We start from the raw sequence: 15,402 nt of genomic DNA, 5'->3' as shown, positions 1-15,402 counted from the left end.
TTGCAGATGGCACGATGAGCTTGAGAAGATAGCACACACAAAGTCTATGGACACGTCTCTAATGAATTTTGTATACCAAAATGGGTAAGAACGTGGTTGGACTGGTTATTTATATAATAATAATAATAATAATAATAATAATAATAATAATAATAATAATAATAATAATAATAATAATAATAATAGTTATTACTATATATTATTAATTATAATATTAATAATAATGTTTATTATGATGCATTTAGCATAAACTGGTAAGAACTTGTTTGATTGGGCTATGTATTTATTTATTTGTTTGTTTAATAATAATAATAATAATAATAATAATAATAATAATAATAATAATAATAATTATTATTATTAATTATTATTATTATTATTATTATTATTATTATTATTATTATTATTTATTTATTTATTATCTGAAATGCCTTTTGTATACCAAATGGGTAAGAATGTTTTTGGACTGGTTGTTTATATAATAATAATAATAATAATAATAATAATAATAATAATAATAATAATAATAATAATAATTATTATTATTATTATTATTATTATTATTATTATTATTATTATTATTATTATTATTATTATTATTATTATTTATTTATTATCTGAAATGCCTTTTGTATACCAAATGGGTAAGAATGTTTTTGGACTGGTTGTTTATATAATAATAATAATAATAATAATAATAATAATAATAATAATAATAATAATAATAATAATGTTTATTTGTTTATTATCCAAAATGCATTTTGTATCAAAATACTGGTAAGGACTTGTTTAATTGGGCTATGTATTTATTTGTATAATAATAATAATAATAATAATAATAATAATAATAATAATAATAATAATAATTATTATTATTATTATTATTATTATTATTATTATTATTATTATTATTATTATTATTATTATTATTATTATTATTATATTATAATATTAATATTATTATGTTTATTTGTTTATTATCTGAAATGCATTTTGTATACAAAACTGTTAGGAATTAGTTTCATTGGACTATGTATGTATTTGTTTGTTTAATAATAATAATAATAATAAATTATTATTTATTGTCTGAAATACATTTCTGTGTACAAAATGGGTACAAACTTTTTGGTCTGGTTATTTGCATAATAATAATATAATAATAATAATAATAATAATAATAATAATAATAATAATAACAATAATAATGTTTATATGAAATGTCTTATGTATACAAAACTGGTAAGAACTAGTTTAAATAGGCTATTTATTTGTTAAAAAAAAACAATAAAATAAACAACAGCAATAATAATAATAATAATATGTTTTATTTCATTTATGTTTGTGCAGTTTTGCGCAGACTGACACTGCTGTGCTAGGATTTAAATTATTTGTGGTTTTGGTATTTTGGATTTGAAGTAGTATGGTATCACACAATTCTGATTTCATCTCACCTTTTCTGTGGGCGATTTTTAATTTTTTTTTTTTTTTTTGGCCCAATTAAGTGGCCCATATCAAAAACCCTGAGAGAGAATTAAAAAATGCATACTTTTTCCTTCAGCTTTCATTTTTCCACCCCTCTTCTTTTGACCTTTAATCATTCCTTAAGGGCCATAAATGTGATTGGTGATTGGTAAACTCAACAGGAGAGACATTGGAGACTCTAAGTGAATCTAATAGCGGTCCACAGCCAGCAGGATTAAACCACATGAAGGTCAAAGCTTTCGCCCATGCCGCGTTCTCCTCTTTTTCCCGAGCCCTAATTCCCAGCTCTGGACTCGGTGGTTGGGAGTCTGATTTGTTTTGTCACTTCAGAGCGAGAGCACACTCTTTCCACACCCACCTCGCTCTCTTTCTCTCTCGCTCTCTTATGATTCACAGTCATTAAAATACTGGAACTTTGGAGCTTTAAAGTCACCCTGACCCATGCTCAGCCACCGGGCCTGAGCAGAATATAAAGCAGCGGAGTGATTGATCTGCTTAAGTATCTGCAATTAAGCCGCCACTGTGTGCGAGACAGGCGCTGTGCAGTGCCACAGATCCCAAAATCAACCTCTACCGCTGCAGTCCGCAATCAAACACGAACGCCGAGCGCAGGGATCGAACATAAAAGAACTTAATCACGTCTCACCACATTTTCAACCCCTCTGTTTGACCAGAATGAACCGAATTGCCGCCGTTAGGCCATTTGGCTTGTCCAGATCCCATTTTTTTTCTCCTTAAGTTCCAAACCTCTGACTTTTTTTAGTCAGGCGACCTCCCATTGTTAAGGTATGGAGACTGAGTGCCGACCGTATGTCCGCGAGAGTCCCGCGCCCTTGACTTCCCCGCTCCGATGCTATCGAAAATTTCGATTAATCTCGGAAGTTCATTGGATGGGGATCAAGAACTCATTTAAAGCTGCACTCTTGAGGCACGTCCAGGCAAAATCTAATACTAAGAACTAGGGTGAAAGGGTGTATTGAACTTGCAAGTGACACCCTTACAGCATCTTCCATCAATCCGTGTTTGACTTTCAGACCTCTTTGCCAGGTGCAAATTGTTTCTCTTAAAAAGAAAGGAAATAAAAGAGCGAACGCGGGTCGTCAAGCTCTTTTCAGCTTGCCCTAATAGCATATTTATGAGCGCTGTAATCTATAATGACATTTTCGATACCACCCCCGTTCTGTTACTTACACGATCCTGATCTATTCCCTGGGATAATCACTATACATTAATGGGGGTGACTTGAGCCTGAATTGCTTTTTAACTCAAATGGACATCTCAATTGCTGCATTGCGGGATGGACGTGGGAAAGGGAGTGAGAGTGATTCTTTAAAAAGATTATGGATGTGGGGAAACAATGGGGAAGTGTGTTTTATGTGCTTGACTTTACTTGCGTACCCATGTTTTGTGTATGTAGCTTCACTTATGCACTTTAAGTCTGGCTGGTAAACTCTATTATGCATGTAATCTCATTGTGCACGTCTGGTTTTAAAATCGTGTCCATGAGTGCACTTTCGAGTTAGCGCTGTAGTATTTCCTGTCTGGTGACTGTAGTCCATCCATCATATTGATCTGGGAGATTTCCAAGGTCTGCCTTTGAGTTTTTTTTTTTTTTTTTTTTTTTTTTTTGAGCAATGAGGCACCTGTGAGATCATTAAATCTGTGTGAATACGAATGGGAATGGGATAAAGGTCATCATGTGTCTCATTTTCAGGAAATGTCTAGTGTCAATCAAAAACTTTAATGATTTATTGATGGTGATGCTTACATGTTATTTAAAGTGGCCTTCTGACAGTTAAAAAGGTCAGTTGATGAATGGGGAAGATTTGTATATGTGCTGTATGTGGTAGCCACAATTTTACATAGTATTTTTGTGTTTAAAAATAAATGTTAATTCAGATAAAGCTGAAAGTGACCATAGATTTATTAATTTTATTTTATTGTAAATTGTATTTTATTTTATTTTTATTTTATTTATTTTTCCGTAGACATACAGTTTTGAGGGGCAAAGTAAGGCATCTCGATGCAGCTTTTAAAGAACAATATACTCATACTCATACGTAATTTATTGTATACAAATAAATACTGAAATAAATATTTATATTATTTTATTCTATTTCATTTTTTATTTTATTTCATTTCAGACATACAGTTTTCAGGTTCAAACGATATAATTATATGCAATTTATTGTATACAAATAAATTAAAAAATTATTTTTATTTTATTTTATTTTATTTTATTTTACTTATTTTACTTTATTTTACTGTATGCGGTAGCCACAAGTTTACGTACTATTTTTGTGTTAAAAATAAATTTGAATTCCAATATAGCTGAAAGTGACCAAAGATTTATTAATTTTATTTTATTGAAAATTATATTTAATTTTATTTTTTCATTTCATTTTATTTATTTTTTATTTATTTATATATAATAAGTGTATTTGTGTTTGTGTGTGTGTGTGTTAAAATGGTTTAGATTAAATTTGTGTACAAATAAATAATACAGAAAAAAAAATATTTGTTTTTTTTTATTTAATTTAATTTAATTTTTTATAGCAAAAAGTAAGCCATCTCGATGCAGCTTTGTAAGAACCATGTATGTTTTGTTTTGTTTTATTTTACTTTATTTTATTATTATTATTATTATTATTATTATTATTATTATTATTATTATTATTATTATTATTATTTAATGTATTTATTTATTTATTTCAATTAATTAATTAATTCATTCATTCATCCCTGACTTACTGTATTTAAGGGTTAAAAGTAAGCTTGGTGCAGATTTTTAAGAACAGTGTATTTATTTTATTTTATTTTATTTTATTTTATTTTATTTTATTTTATTTTATTTTATTTTATTTTATTTATTTATTTATTTATTTATTTATTTATTTTTTCAGAGGCAAAAGTAATGCATTTCAAATCAGCTTTTTAAGAACAATACAGTATACTCATAATACTTTTTTTTTTTTTTTTAACGTTTGAATGGCCCTGAACTGCAAAACAAAACAAAACAAAACAAAAAAAAAAATGTACTGTTGTACTGTTTGTTGGCTTTACTTTCATTACTGTTTTTTCTTTTTTTTTTTTTTTTTTTGCAGTTTATTTACTTATAAGGATCAGTTAGTTGATTGTCGTATTTCATACCTCAATACCTGGTACATTTGGTGTGTGACATTTCTACAATATTTCTTTCAATATTTCAATCTTTCTCGACGTCTGCAGTGAAGCTTCATTTTGTGAGAATTGTTTGTTTTAGTATAATCTGGCAAGGTTTAAACATTTTGACATGTTTTCCTCAGCTTTGGTTTAATTGGGCATAATTATGAAAAAGATCCTTCTCCTGTGGTAGAGAAAAGTCTTGGCTAAGGATCAGTCGGCGCACTCATTTTAAAAGATGATTATGAGGAGTGTTTTCAATATTTAAACAAAGCTTCTGCAGCTGTCTTACAAATCATACTTTTATATGACTCTTCAAACAACGCTTAGGTATTTTTATTGTGGAAAATATCTTGAGATCTTGCTCTCAGAAAGCGAATAGGGTGAATGAGAAAGGTAATGAATTATAGATGAATAATAGAGAGATGTGAATCCATCCTGATGTGTGAAAACAGAAGCTCAATGTGACCCGTGTATATCCACCTGTTCCAGTGCGGGATCTCTATATCGGAACAAAAGCTGGCAATAGCGCAATAAAAGATGCAATCTGCACCGAGACTCACTTAATCTGTCCGGTGGTTGCCATCGTAAATCAAGTCTAATGTCATGTGACAAGTAGTCAGAACTCAACGCCACTTCCATTATTCCGGCAGGCCTCAAAGGAAAAAGAGGCTAGAGAATGGAGTGGGGGGAACATAGTAATAAATAAATAAATAACGTGCTTGAGAGGATGAAAACTAATTTCAGTAAAGGCGGACCTGTAGGTGATTGATTCTGTGGAAGGCATTAATCTTGTTCTCACCATCTTCATGCCCATCAGTTATTGTGAAGATGGTTTTAACATTACATGGGGTGCCACGGTTTAACCGTGAACTGTTTTAGGGACACAAAGTTTAGTCAGGGATCGGGTCGAACCGCGGTCACCAGCGTATGCTGTGGTTTGGATATGTGATGTCCATATATTTTATTTTATTTTATTTTATTTTATTTTTAGTATTTTATTACTATTTTATCACTTTAGATTTTCATAAATAAGGTCAAACCGACCCATATTTACACATTACTGTGGAATTTCAACTATTATTTTTCAAAAAAACATTTATTTTTATTTTTATAAATAATATTTAATAACTTGACATTTTATGAATTACTGAAAATTCATTCATTTGAAATGTCAGTTTCAGGTTTTGTGTTTAAAATGGAAAATGCTGTATTTATAAAAGGGTCCATGTATTAACCAGATATTCATTTATTCATTCATTCATTGATTCTGCATCAAATAATGCAGAAGAATAACCATTCATTCATTTAATCAATCCTTCAAAAAAACAAACAAAAAAAAAAAAAAATAATAATAATAATAATAATAATGTGATTTCATCACTTGATAGGCTTCAAAATTATATGGATAAAAATAATAATAAAATGGGAAAAAATAAAATAAAGTATTAATTCATTCACTGTTATTTTTTTTCTTAGATCAAATAAACCATACTGGAAAAACAACTGTTCATTCATTCATTTATTAATTTATTCATTTATTTAAGTTAAATTATTTCTAGATCAAATAAAGAATGCTGGGAAAAAGCAATTCATTCATTCTCAGAAATTTAATTTCATCACTTTATAGACTACTTTCATACTAGCAAATAGAGTGTTTTTCCCTCAAAAATAAAATAAACAAAAAAATAAAAATAAAAGTATTTATTAATTCCTTAATTTATTCATTGTTAAATTGTTCCTAGGTTAAATAAATAATACTGGAAAAACAACTATTTATTTATTCATTCATTCATTCATTTGCAAAAATGTGATTTTTGTCATTTGATACTTTTTTTTTCATACTAGTAAACATTTTGGACACAGTCTTGCTCCCTCTAAAAAAAAAAATAAAATAATTCCTTCATTCATTGTTAAATAGTTCCGGGATCAAATAAATAATACTGGAAAAACAACTATTCATTCATTCATTCATTCATTCGTTCTCCAAAATGTGTTTCATCACTTGATAGTTTTCTTTCATAAACATTTTGGACACACAGTCTTGCTCCCTCTTACATAAAATTAATAAGTAAGTAAATATTACATAGATGCATTCATCTTAAAAGTCGTTGACAGGTAAAAAACAAAACAAAACAAAACAAAAAAAAGTGATACATGCTAGACCTTTCTGCAAGGATCATAGCTAAATAATCTGCCTTCTCATGTAAACAAACAGTAGTTATAGTGAATGATTTGTTTTATTTATTTACTTACCTACTTAGATGGGATAGTGTTTGTGTATTCAGGGTGGAGGTTCATGTCAAGCAGATGACCATAGCTGTAAATCCACCAATCAAAGTAATGATACCACGTCCTTCTCTTGAAGTTTCAGCACAGTGGAGCTGAACGGTCCTAGGAGAGCGAGTTGGACAATCCCCAGATGACTGCCGAAGATGTTCTGTCAGTCTTGTTCCTGCATCCCATGAGAGCACTGGGCCTGTTTCAGTTAATGAGCCCCAACTGTGCTAATGTGTGTTAAAATAGGACTATGTGATTCCCTGCTGCTTTAGCATCACAGCATTATGACAGGCACCGGTGCATCAGTAGCGCTGTGGTACACTTCATTCTCCATGATTACACCCTTGGGCTTCAAGCTTCAGCACTACAACAAGTCCACGCGCCTGACTTTCGAGGGAATATATACTCTCGCTACAACACTGCGAGAGAACTTATTCACCCAGATTAGACTCGCTGTGTTTCCTTGACCACTGTTATTGTTGTGCGGGAAAATCAGGCAAAGCACATACTTGGGCTGTCAGAAGGATGGCACTTTCTTGTGAGATGTGCTTGAAAAGAAACCGTTTTGCTCTGTGCCAGTTCTTTTGGTTGCCGTCTTAAACACAATGTGGCTCAATTTGGCCATTTGTAATGAGAAAGCTCTTTCGGCTTCCAACCTCTTTGCTATTACAGGGGTAAATAAAATGGTTTAGGGGTCTTGTCGAAAGTGTGTGGAGTTACAACCTCATTTAACCTCTTAACAAGCAAAAATTACAGACGACCTCAGATTATTGTTTTACTTTCATAGCATGTTAAAAAATCACACTCTTACTTGATCTGGACAAACTGTGTATTATTAGAAAGAGTAAAGACTTAAGATAAAACTAAGTTGCATTTATAAATTTATGTCAAAATTATACATCAGTAATGTATGATATGCTGAAAAGAATGTCATTGTCAGCTTTTAGTCCAAAAGTGTGTGTGCTGTACATAGAAACAGTAGCTGTGTTTCCATTACCCTTCAAATTGTGCGAATGGAAAATACGCCTAATGGTAACACGTCAGTTTTTGCAAAAACTCCATTATATCGCAAAGAAGTTTTTAGGCTCACATGAGGTGGTTTTTCAGGCATTTCGAAAAAGGAAAACTTCACAAAACTGCGATGGAAATGGCTTTTTCGCATTTACAGGTCACCTTGTGTATGAAAAAGTCATCATGTCATCATAAAGTGATCATTCTTTAGTGTACTATACACCAAACACTGGGTTAAAACAACCCAGTTTGGGTTATTTTGGTAACCCAGCGGTGGGTCAAATATGGAGAAACCCAGCGAGTTGGGTTAAATCTTTGACCCAACATGCTGGGTTGTTTAAACTAACTCAAATATCAATTGAAAATTACTGTTGCTGGCTTAAAATGAACCAAAAATAGGTTGGAAATTAAAAATCAGCCACATAATTACTAGAGGCAACAGTAATAATCAAAATGTGAACATTTATTAATAAGTAAAAACACCCATGAACAAAATATGACAAATTGAATTATGCATAGTTTTTAACATTACATACATTTAAACTCGTTTAACAAGCATTTTAGAAATAAAAATCTAATATTGAAAAGTAATATATTAATTCAGGTATATTAAACGGTTTTCTGTTATCCCTTTTTAACCGAAATAGTGCCGATTCTCGTGCCGGTGTGTCGCTGAAGTCTGCGGTGGAGCTGCGAACCTCAGACCTCCTCCTCGCATTCACTCGTAGCTGAAAGATGCCATGACTGAATCCATAATAACCTGTCCGTAAACAAACAGTACAGTTTTGAGAATATATTTTAACATCCGAATTAATTAGAATCATTATTACAACAAATAAAATCAGCTATGCAAGCCAAGGCGTTTCTGTCATGCGCCATGACCGTTGCTGACTGACGCATTTAGGTGACTGACATGACATCTCGTATGTATGTTGCGTTACACAAAATAAAATCTCTCCTAAAGAGAATAAAAATGCCCGCCCACGCTCCGACTGTAACCCAAGCTTGGTTGAAGTGAGTCCGCGCTCTGTGGTTTCGGCGGAGGGAGGGGGATGGGTGTATAGTTTAAGCGTTCAGTGAGGTTGACCCAGCCACTAACCCAAAAGCTAACCCACTCGAAAAATAACCCAACATAATGACCCAACAGGCATAACCCAGCGGTTGAGTTCAAAAGATAGCCCAACATTTTTTAGTGTGTGACCTCAAAAAAAAAAAAAAAAAGAAAGAAAAAACTGTTCTGTTCTTAAATAAATGCATACGCCTAAATGGTCCTGTAGGTCATGATTAAAAAATGAAAATGGGAACAAAAATAAAAGCAATTAAATATTGTTATAATTAAAATGATGGGTAACAATAGATTATGACAGAATTTTTACGACCCATCCACTTTTTAATCAAATGTAATGTAAATTCATGTTTTTTTTGTTTTGTTTTGTTTTGTTTTTTAGGTTAAATAACCATTACCTACACTATCAGGGAGAAATAAAAAAAAATCTGTTTTATTTTTGAATTTACAGTGTAATCACTATTCTATTTATTAAGTATGAATCTCATCAAGTTAGTGTTTTTAAGCATTTTACATTTATTCCAAAATAATAACTCAAGACAGTAACAATTTAAACAATATATTTTATCTGTGAACTTATGTTTAGCTATTCTTTGTAATAGTTAACTTTGAACTGTTTTTGAGTTTTTCAGATCATCATTCACCAAAGCTCAGTAAATATTGGTCTCAGACAGATTCACTTTACTAGAAGATTTACTTTACTTCTAGTTTACTTACTTTGTTGAATGAGACGAACAACGACGGAATATAACAAAAAGTCTTTAATAAATTCCACAAACGGTAACTCTAGACAGAAACACAAGGGAAACACACACACCAACATAACTTTAACATCCGAGAAACCAAACAATGAACAGAATCCAACTTATAAAGGAGTGCTAACGATACAAAGACAGTGATTAACCAATAATGACTTAACAAGGAACGGAACAGGAAAAACCGTATATGGACACAAGAGGGAGAAACCAACAAAACAGTCTAACGGGGGTGTGACAAAGGGCAAAACCAACACAAACAGTCCAAGGGGTCTGACACCATTAACACTGAACACACATAAAGAGGCGAGATTATCGCATGAGCCGAACATAACCAGTCATATCCAATCATACTACGATAGAGGCATTACCTCCTCTCACGTGACTGTCCCCCATTTGTTCTCAGTTACCCCCCACCAAACTTATGCTTGCTTTAGGGGGTCTGTTAAAACTCAGTGGGCTCAGGGGATGTGAGAGAGACATGGACTTCTGCTGCAACTGTCGGTGTCGCTGTTGGACAATGTGTCTTTAGAAAAAAACTGTGATTTATACACTTTTTTATATTTTGTAATACTGGCGTTGCTTTATTTTTGTACTATGAATTTTTTTCCTATCCAATATTTTGAAGAGGCACTGCTTCCCTTGCTTCCTTGGATGAAATGTTTATGATATATATAAAATCTAAAGTAAAACATATTAAAAATTACTGGTCACAGACTCCTCCACAAAATAAAAAGTGACTAAGCCATTACGTCATAAGCCCCAGACACACATATTCCATGTAGCTGTTTAAATGTTAATGATTTGGTTTACAAAAAGAGATATAGTGCTAGTGACTCAGAGCCATTTTTATCCCCTTTCCTCAGCGCTTGTGGGCTTGGTTGTTCTGAGCTGGAGAAGTTAAAAAATACTTTATTGCATCAGATGCGCAATAAATAGCAAATGTGGACTAAGCTCTTTCAAGCTATTCATACCTCCCCATACATCTGTTTCTTTTTCTCTCCCTCCTTTTTCAGGTCTGTCTTTCTTTGTACTTGTAGAGCTTATTGAGCCAAATCTGACATTTGGTAAATACGGCAAGAATAAGCTTACGTTTCTTTGTCAGACAACTTTGTTTTCTTCTCAGTTTATGCGATTAACACTCACAACAATAAAGAAGCTGTCCTACTGTGCCTGTCTTATCTGAGTAATTAACACTAATTCTGACAATCCCAAGACCTGAGCATTGGTACATCTAAGCTTAGGGCAGGTGGGTTGTTATTGAGCAAAAGGGAGAAATATAAATACAAATGTTAATTTGTTTGTATGGATCTTTTCACATGTGGATGATTGTGCGCGCTAATTGCTTTGAAACTGGTGTATGTCAGTGTTTGTTTAGCTGATGTGTTGTTGGTTTACTTGCAGTTTTAAATGTTTCAACTCCATGTGGTTGTGAAATATGCTTGCATTCTAGATGTTTTTCATTCCTCGTCTCTAGGTCAAAACAATAGTTTACTCCAAAATGAAATTCTATCATCATTTTGTTGTTTTAAAGTCTTATGACTTTGATTTCTTCTGTAAAAACACAACAAGAGAAGTTTTGAGGACTGATGGTCGCTAGATGTAATTACAATGAATGGGGCCTAAAGCTTTCAAGCTTTAAAAAAGGACCTACAGTTTGGTCTGTTCATCACACTAAGTTATCGAATGGCTTCAGATTTCTTGGAATATGGCGCGTGAGTCACATGGACCACTTTTATTGTGCTTTGTTGCAGCTTAAAGCCTCGGTTCTTTGTAATTGCATGCTTTCCTTTAGTGTTCCACAGAGAAAGCGAGAAGAAAGTGAACTCCACTCAATAAATTCTGTCTTCTTCAATTTTACAGGTTTACTGGTCCAAACCTGCCATCACCCATCATCAGCAGCAAGAACTGGCTGAGACTCCATTTCACATCCGATGGAAACCACAAACTGAAAGGCTTCAGTGCTCAGTATCAAGGTAAGAGATGGGCTATTGTGAGACTGATGCCTTTACTTGTGTCTATGTAACTAGACAGAGAAACAGCTCAGGGGTGCTGGCTGTCAAAAACATCTGGAGAAAAAGACTGAAAAGGGTGAGATGGAGAAAGTTAGATATGTGCTGTCCTTTACAATACAATACACAGCATCCTGCCCTTTGCAAATTTGTGTTTCCTCATATTAGTTTCAGGGTTTTTTTTTTTTTTTTTTTTTTTTTTTTTGTATGAATGAATGTTCTCTAAAGAATTGATTTATTGTATACATTATATTTTAGTATATTTTAATGTTTTTAGATACTAATATGAATTTTGCTCTTTTAGCTCTTTTTCCTCACATTTTGTTGCAGCCCTTTTAACAGCTTAAAAAAACTATAGTATAAATGTTTTTGTTTACATATAGTTTAATGGTTTACAAGGTTAATTTAAAAATTGTAATTATTATTGTGCACATACACTACCATTTAAAAACACAACAGAGCTTTAGTGCCACATAAAAAAAAAAAAAAAATAAATTAAATTAAATTAAAAATTAAAGTTGTAATATTTTGAAAATGAAGTCAAAATTGCGAGTATAAAGTCGAAATATTTCAAGAATAAAGTTGAAGTGCTTCGAGAATAAAGTTGGGATTAGGAGCAACGGGAGAAGTTGCCAAGCCACCAGAATTTATTTGAATATCTGTTGGATTATTAGCAGAAATCATACCATGTGTTATACTCAGGACAGTATGTTTGAAAATAACTTTTCATGTCTTACATTAAGCCTATGCTGTAAAAAACAAAAAACATAATTTGTTGAGTCATATTAAAATAATTTAACTTGCTGTCTTTAAAATTTTAAGTTCAGTCAATTCAAATAAGTTTAGTCAACTTGAAATGTTAAGTTGTATTAAGTTACAACTTAGATAGTTGCGTTTGTTAAACTTAAAAGCTGGGTAAGTAACCCAGCTGCCTTAATTTAAAGTTGAATCAACTCAAATATCTAAGTTGTCACTTAGTATAACTTAACATTTCAAGTTGAATACACTTTCTTTTTTTTTTTGAGTTGAAAATTTTAAGGCAGCCAGGTAACAAATTATTTTAAGTTGACTCAACAAATTGTTTTTTACAGTGTATTTGTATTGCACCAGCCACCCAATAATAGCAATAAGCTTTGTGCTTTTGGTACTTTTAATATAAAACGAAGTCTCAGCTTTCGAAATCTAAAAGTTATAGTGAAACACAAACAATATGTCTTGCAATAATGTGTTTTTCAAGCTCTTTAATGTGGTGCAATGAGACATTAAATTATTAATTAAATTATACTGTTTTCTTTGTGAAAAATTCCACCACCTACTCTGCAAAAATGTCTGTGGCGTCCAATCTTTTATTCCTCACAAGTATTTAATTAAAAACAACAATAAAACTTTCTAAAGGTTGAAGTGGACTCTGACTCGATAACAAGTTATATTGTTGACTTTTTTGAGGTATATAAGTGACTATTTACAAGCTGTTTTATTCATGGTATAATACAGTTAATAATTGGAAATATTTAACGTCTTCCATTCATTATTCCAGTAATCACAATAATTTAGTGCTTTGTTGCTTGTAATATAACACAGCTCAGCTTTTAAATTCTGTCAGTTTTATCATGAAATACAAATTATAGATGTGCTTTTCCTCTTTATTTCAAGTTTATAGCACGATATGGACATAAATTTATATCAGAAGGAATGAAAAAAAAACATTGATTGATTGGTTGATTCATATGCCGCTTCAACTGAAGCGAATACAGCGATCTGTCACACCACATTAAAGAGCATGAAAAACACATTATTGTAACAGACATGCTGTTTGTATTTTGCTATAAAACTGACGTATGTTGAAAGCTGACTTTGGAATATCTCCCAGTGTTCCCAATCCAGAAAATTTTCATCCGCAATAGGTTAATGTACTATCAAAATTTTATAACTGTAGTCTCATAATTGCTACTAATTAATTCTTGTAATTTTGACATCATTCTGCAAATATTTTGACTTTATTCTCGAAACGTTTCGACTTTAATTGTCGAATTAATTCTTGTAATTTTGACTTTATTTTCAAAACATTTAGACTTTAATTCTCGCATTAATTCTCTGATGAATTATTGTAATTTTGACTTAATTCTCATCATTTTGACTTTACTGTCTAAATATTTTAGAGAGAGAGAGAGAGAGAGACACTGAAATATTATTGCAATTTAAAAATAAATAAATACATAATAAATAAATACATATATACAATAAATACAATAAATAAATACATTATTATTATTATTATTATTATTATTATTATTTTAATTATTATTATTATTATTTTTTTTTTTTAAGAAACTGATACGTTTTCAGTCAGGATATTTTTATTAATAGAAAGTTAATAAATCTTATAAAAACATAAGTCTTTTGTATCACTATAAATATCTTTACTGTCAGTAGATCAGTTACATGTGATCAGTTTGTGTCCTTACCAAAAAAAAAAAAAAAAAAAAAAAGACTGACAATTTTGTTCACTTCCTGGATAAACATTTTCCTGATAATTTACTCACCCTCATGTCATCCAAGATGTTTGTGTCTTCCATTTCTTCAATCAAAAAGAAATTAAGGTTTCTGAGAAAAACATCACAGGATTTTTCTCCATATAATGGACTTCAATGGGAGCCAATGGGTTGAATGTCCAAATTTCAGTTTCAGTGCAGCTTCAAAGGACTCTTCCCAGCAGAGAAATAAGGGTTTTTGTATCAAAGCAATCGGTCATTTTGTAAAAACAATTACTAATTTTTATACTTTTTAACCACAAATGCTCATCTTGCACTAGCTTGACTTTACGAATTATATAATCACGTTGAAAAGGTCACACGTGATGTAGGTGGAGGTACTAACCCAGTGTTTACAAAGCGATGTCAAGCAATGTCGGACTATTTTGAAGTTGGAGGAGAAAATGAGATGGAGTTTTTCACCCTACCCTACCTTTTTGATCACCACTGAAGTCCACTACATGGAGAAAAATCCTGGGATGTTTCTTTTCGACTGAAGAAAAGAAGACAAACATCTTGGATGACATAGGAGTGAGTAAATGATCAGGAAATGTTTATTCAGGAAGTGAACTAATCCTTTAACACATTTACTATATATAAATCCATTTTATAGAGTTTTTCCAACAAGTGGTGCAGAAAACCTGCAAAAAAGTACAGCGATTGACTGCAGGTCTACCACAACTGTTTGCTCTCAGTGGTTATCATGTGCTCTGCAGAGTTTTCCCCTGCCTGCAGTTAGAATTAAAGTCATATTATTTGAATCATCTTGGTTGAGTGTTATTAAGTCAGTTAAAGGTCATGAATACCCCCAACTCCTGACACGTAGAGATACACACACACACCAGCTGTGCTACTAGCGGCACTCTCATCACACTCAGGTTCAAAGGTCAGCACTCAAAGGAGATGAGCAGAGGAACGGGATTAGTCAGCTCAGCTATGGGAAACAAAGACGGAATCTGCAGGAATTTCACCTCCTCCGTAAGCAGATCAGAGCGATGGGATGGGATTACAGAGCTGGAGTTTGATAAATAAATACTTTTAGAGTATCAGGAAGAGAGAAAGGGGAGCTAAGCTCTTAATTAGATTTCCCACTGACCTCTCTC

General features: G+C 31.9%; 1 protein-coding gene across 1 annotated transcript in view; it reads left to right on the top strand.

Moving 5' to 3' along the window:
- The window catches only part of csmd2 (CUB and Sushi multiple domains 2), a 385,015-nt gene that overhangs the window by 171,780 nt on the left and 197,833 nt on the right, over positions 1–15,402 (top strand). Inside the window, exon 6 of the mRNA XM_051136347.1 lies at positions 11,620–11,732. Within this exon, the coding sequence (XP_050992304.1) occupies positions 11,620–11,732 (113 nt within the window). The remainder of the gene's footprint in view (positions 1–11,619; positions 11,733–15,402) is intronic.

The sequence above is a fragment of the Labeo rohita genome, chromosome 19 (genome assembly GCF_022985175.1).
Source record: "Labeo rohita strain BAU-BD-2019 chromosome 19, IGBB_LRoh.1.0, whole genome shotgun sequence".
Taxonomy (NCBI): domain Eukaryota; kingdom Metazoa; phylum Chordata; class Actinopteri; order Cypriniformes; family Cyprinidae; genus Labeo; species Labeo rohita.
The sequence above is the reverse complement of the archived record's forward strand: the minus strand, read 5'-3'. Positions and strand labels throughout refer to the sequence as shown.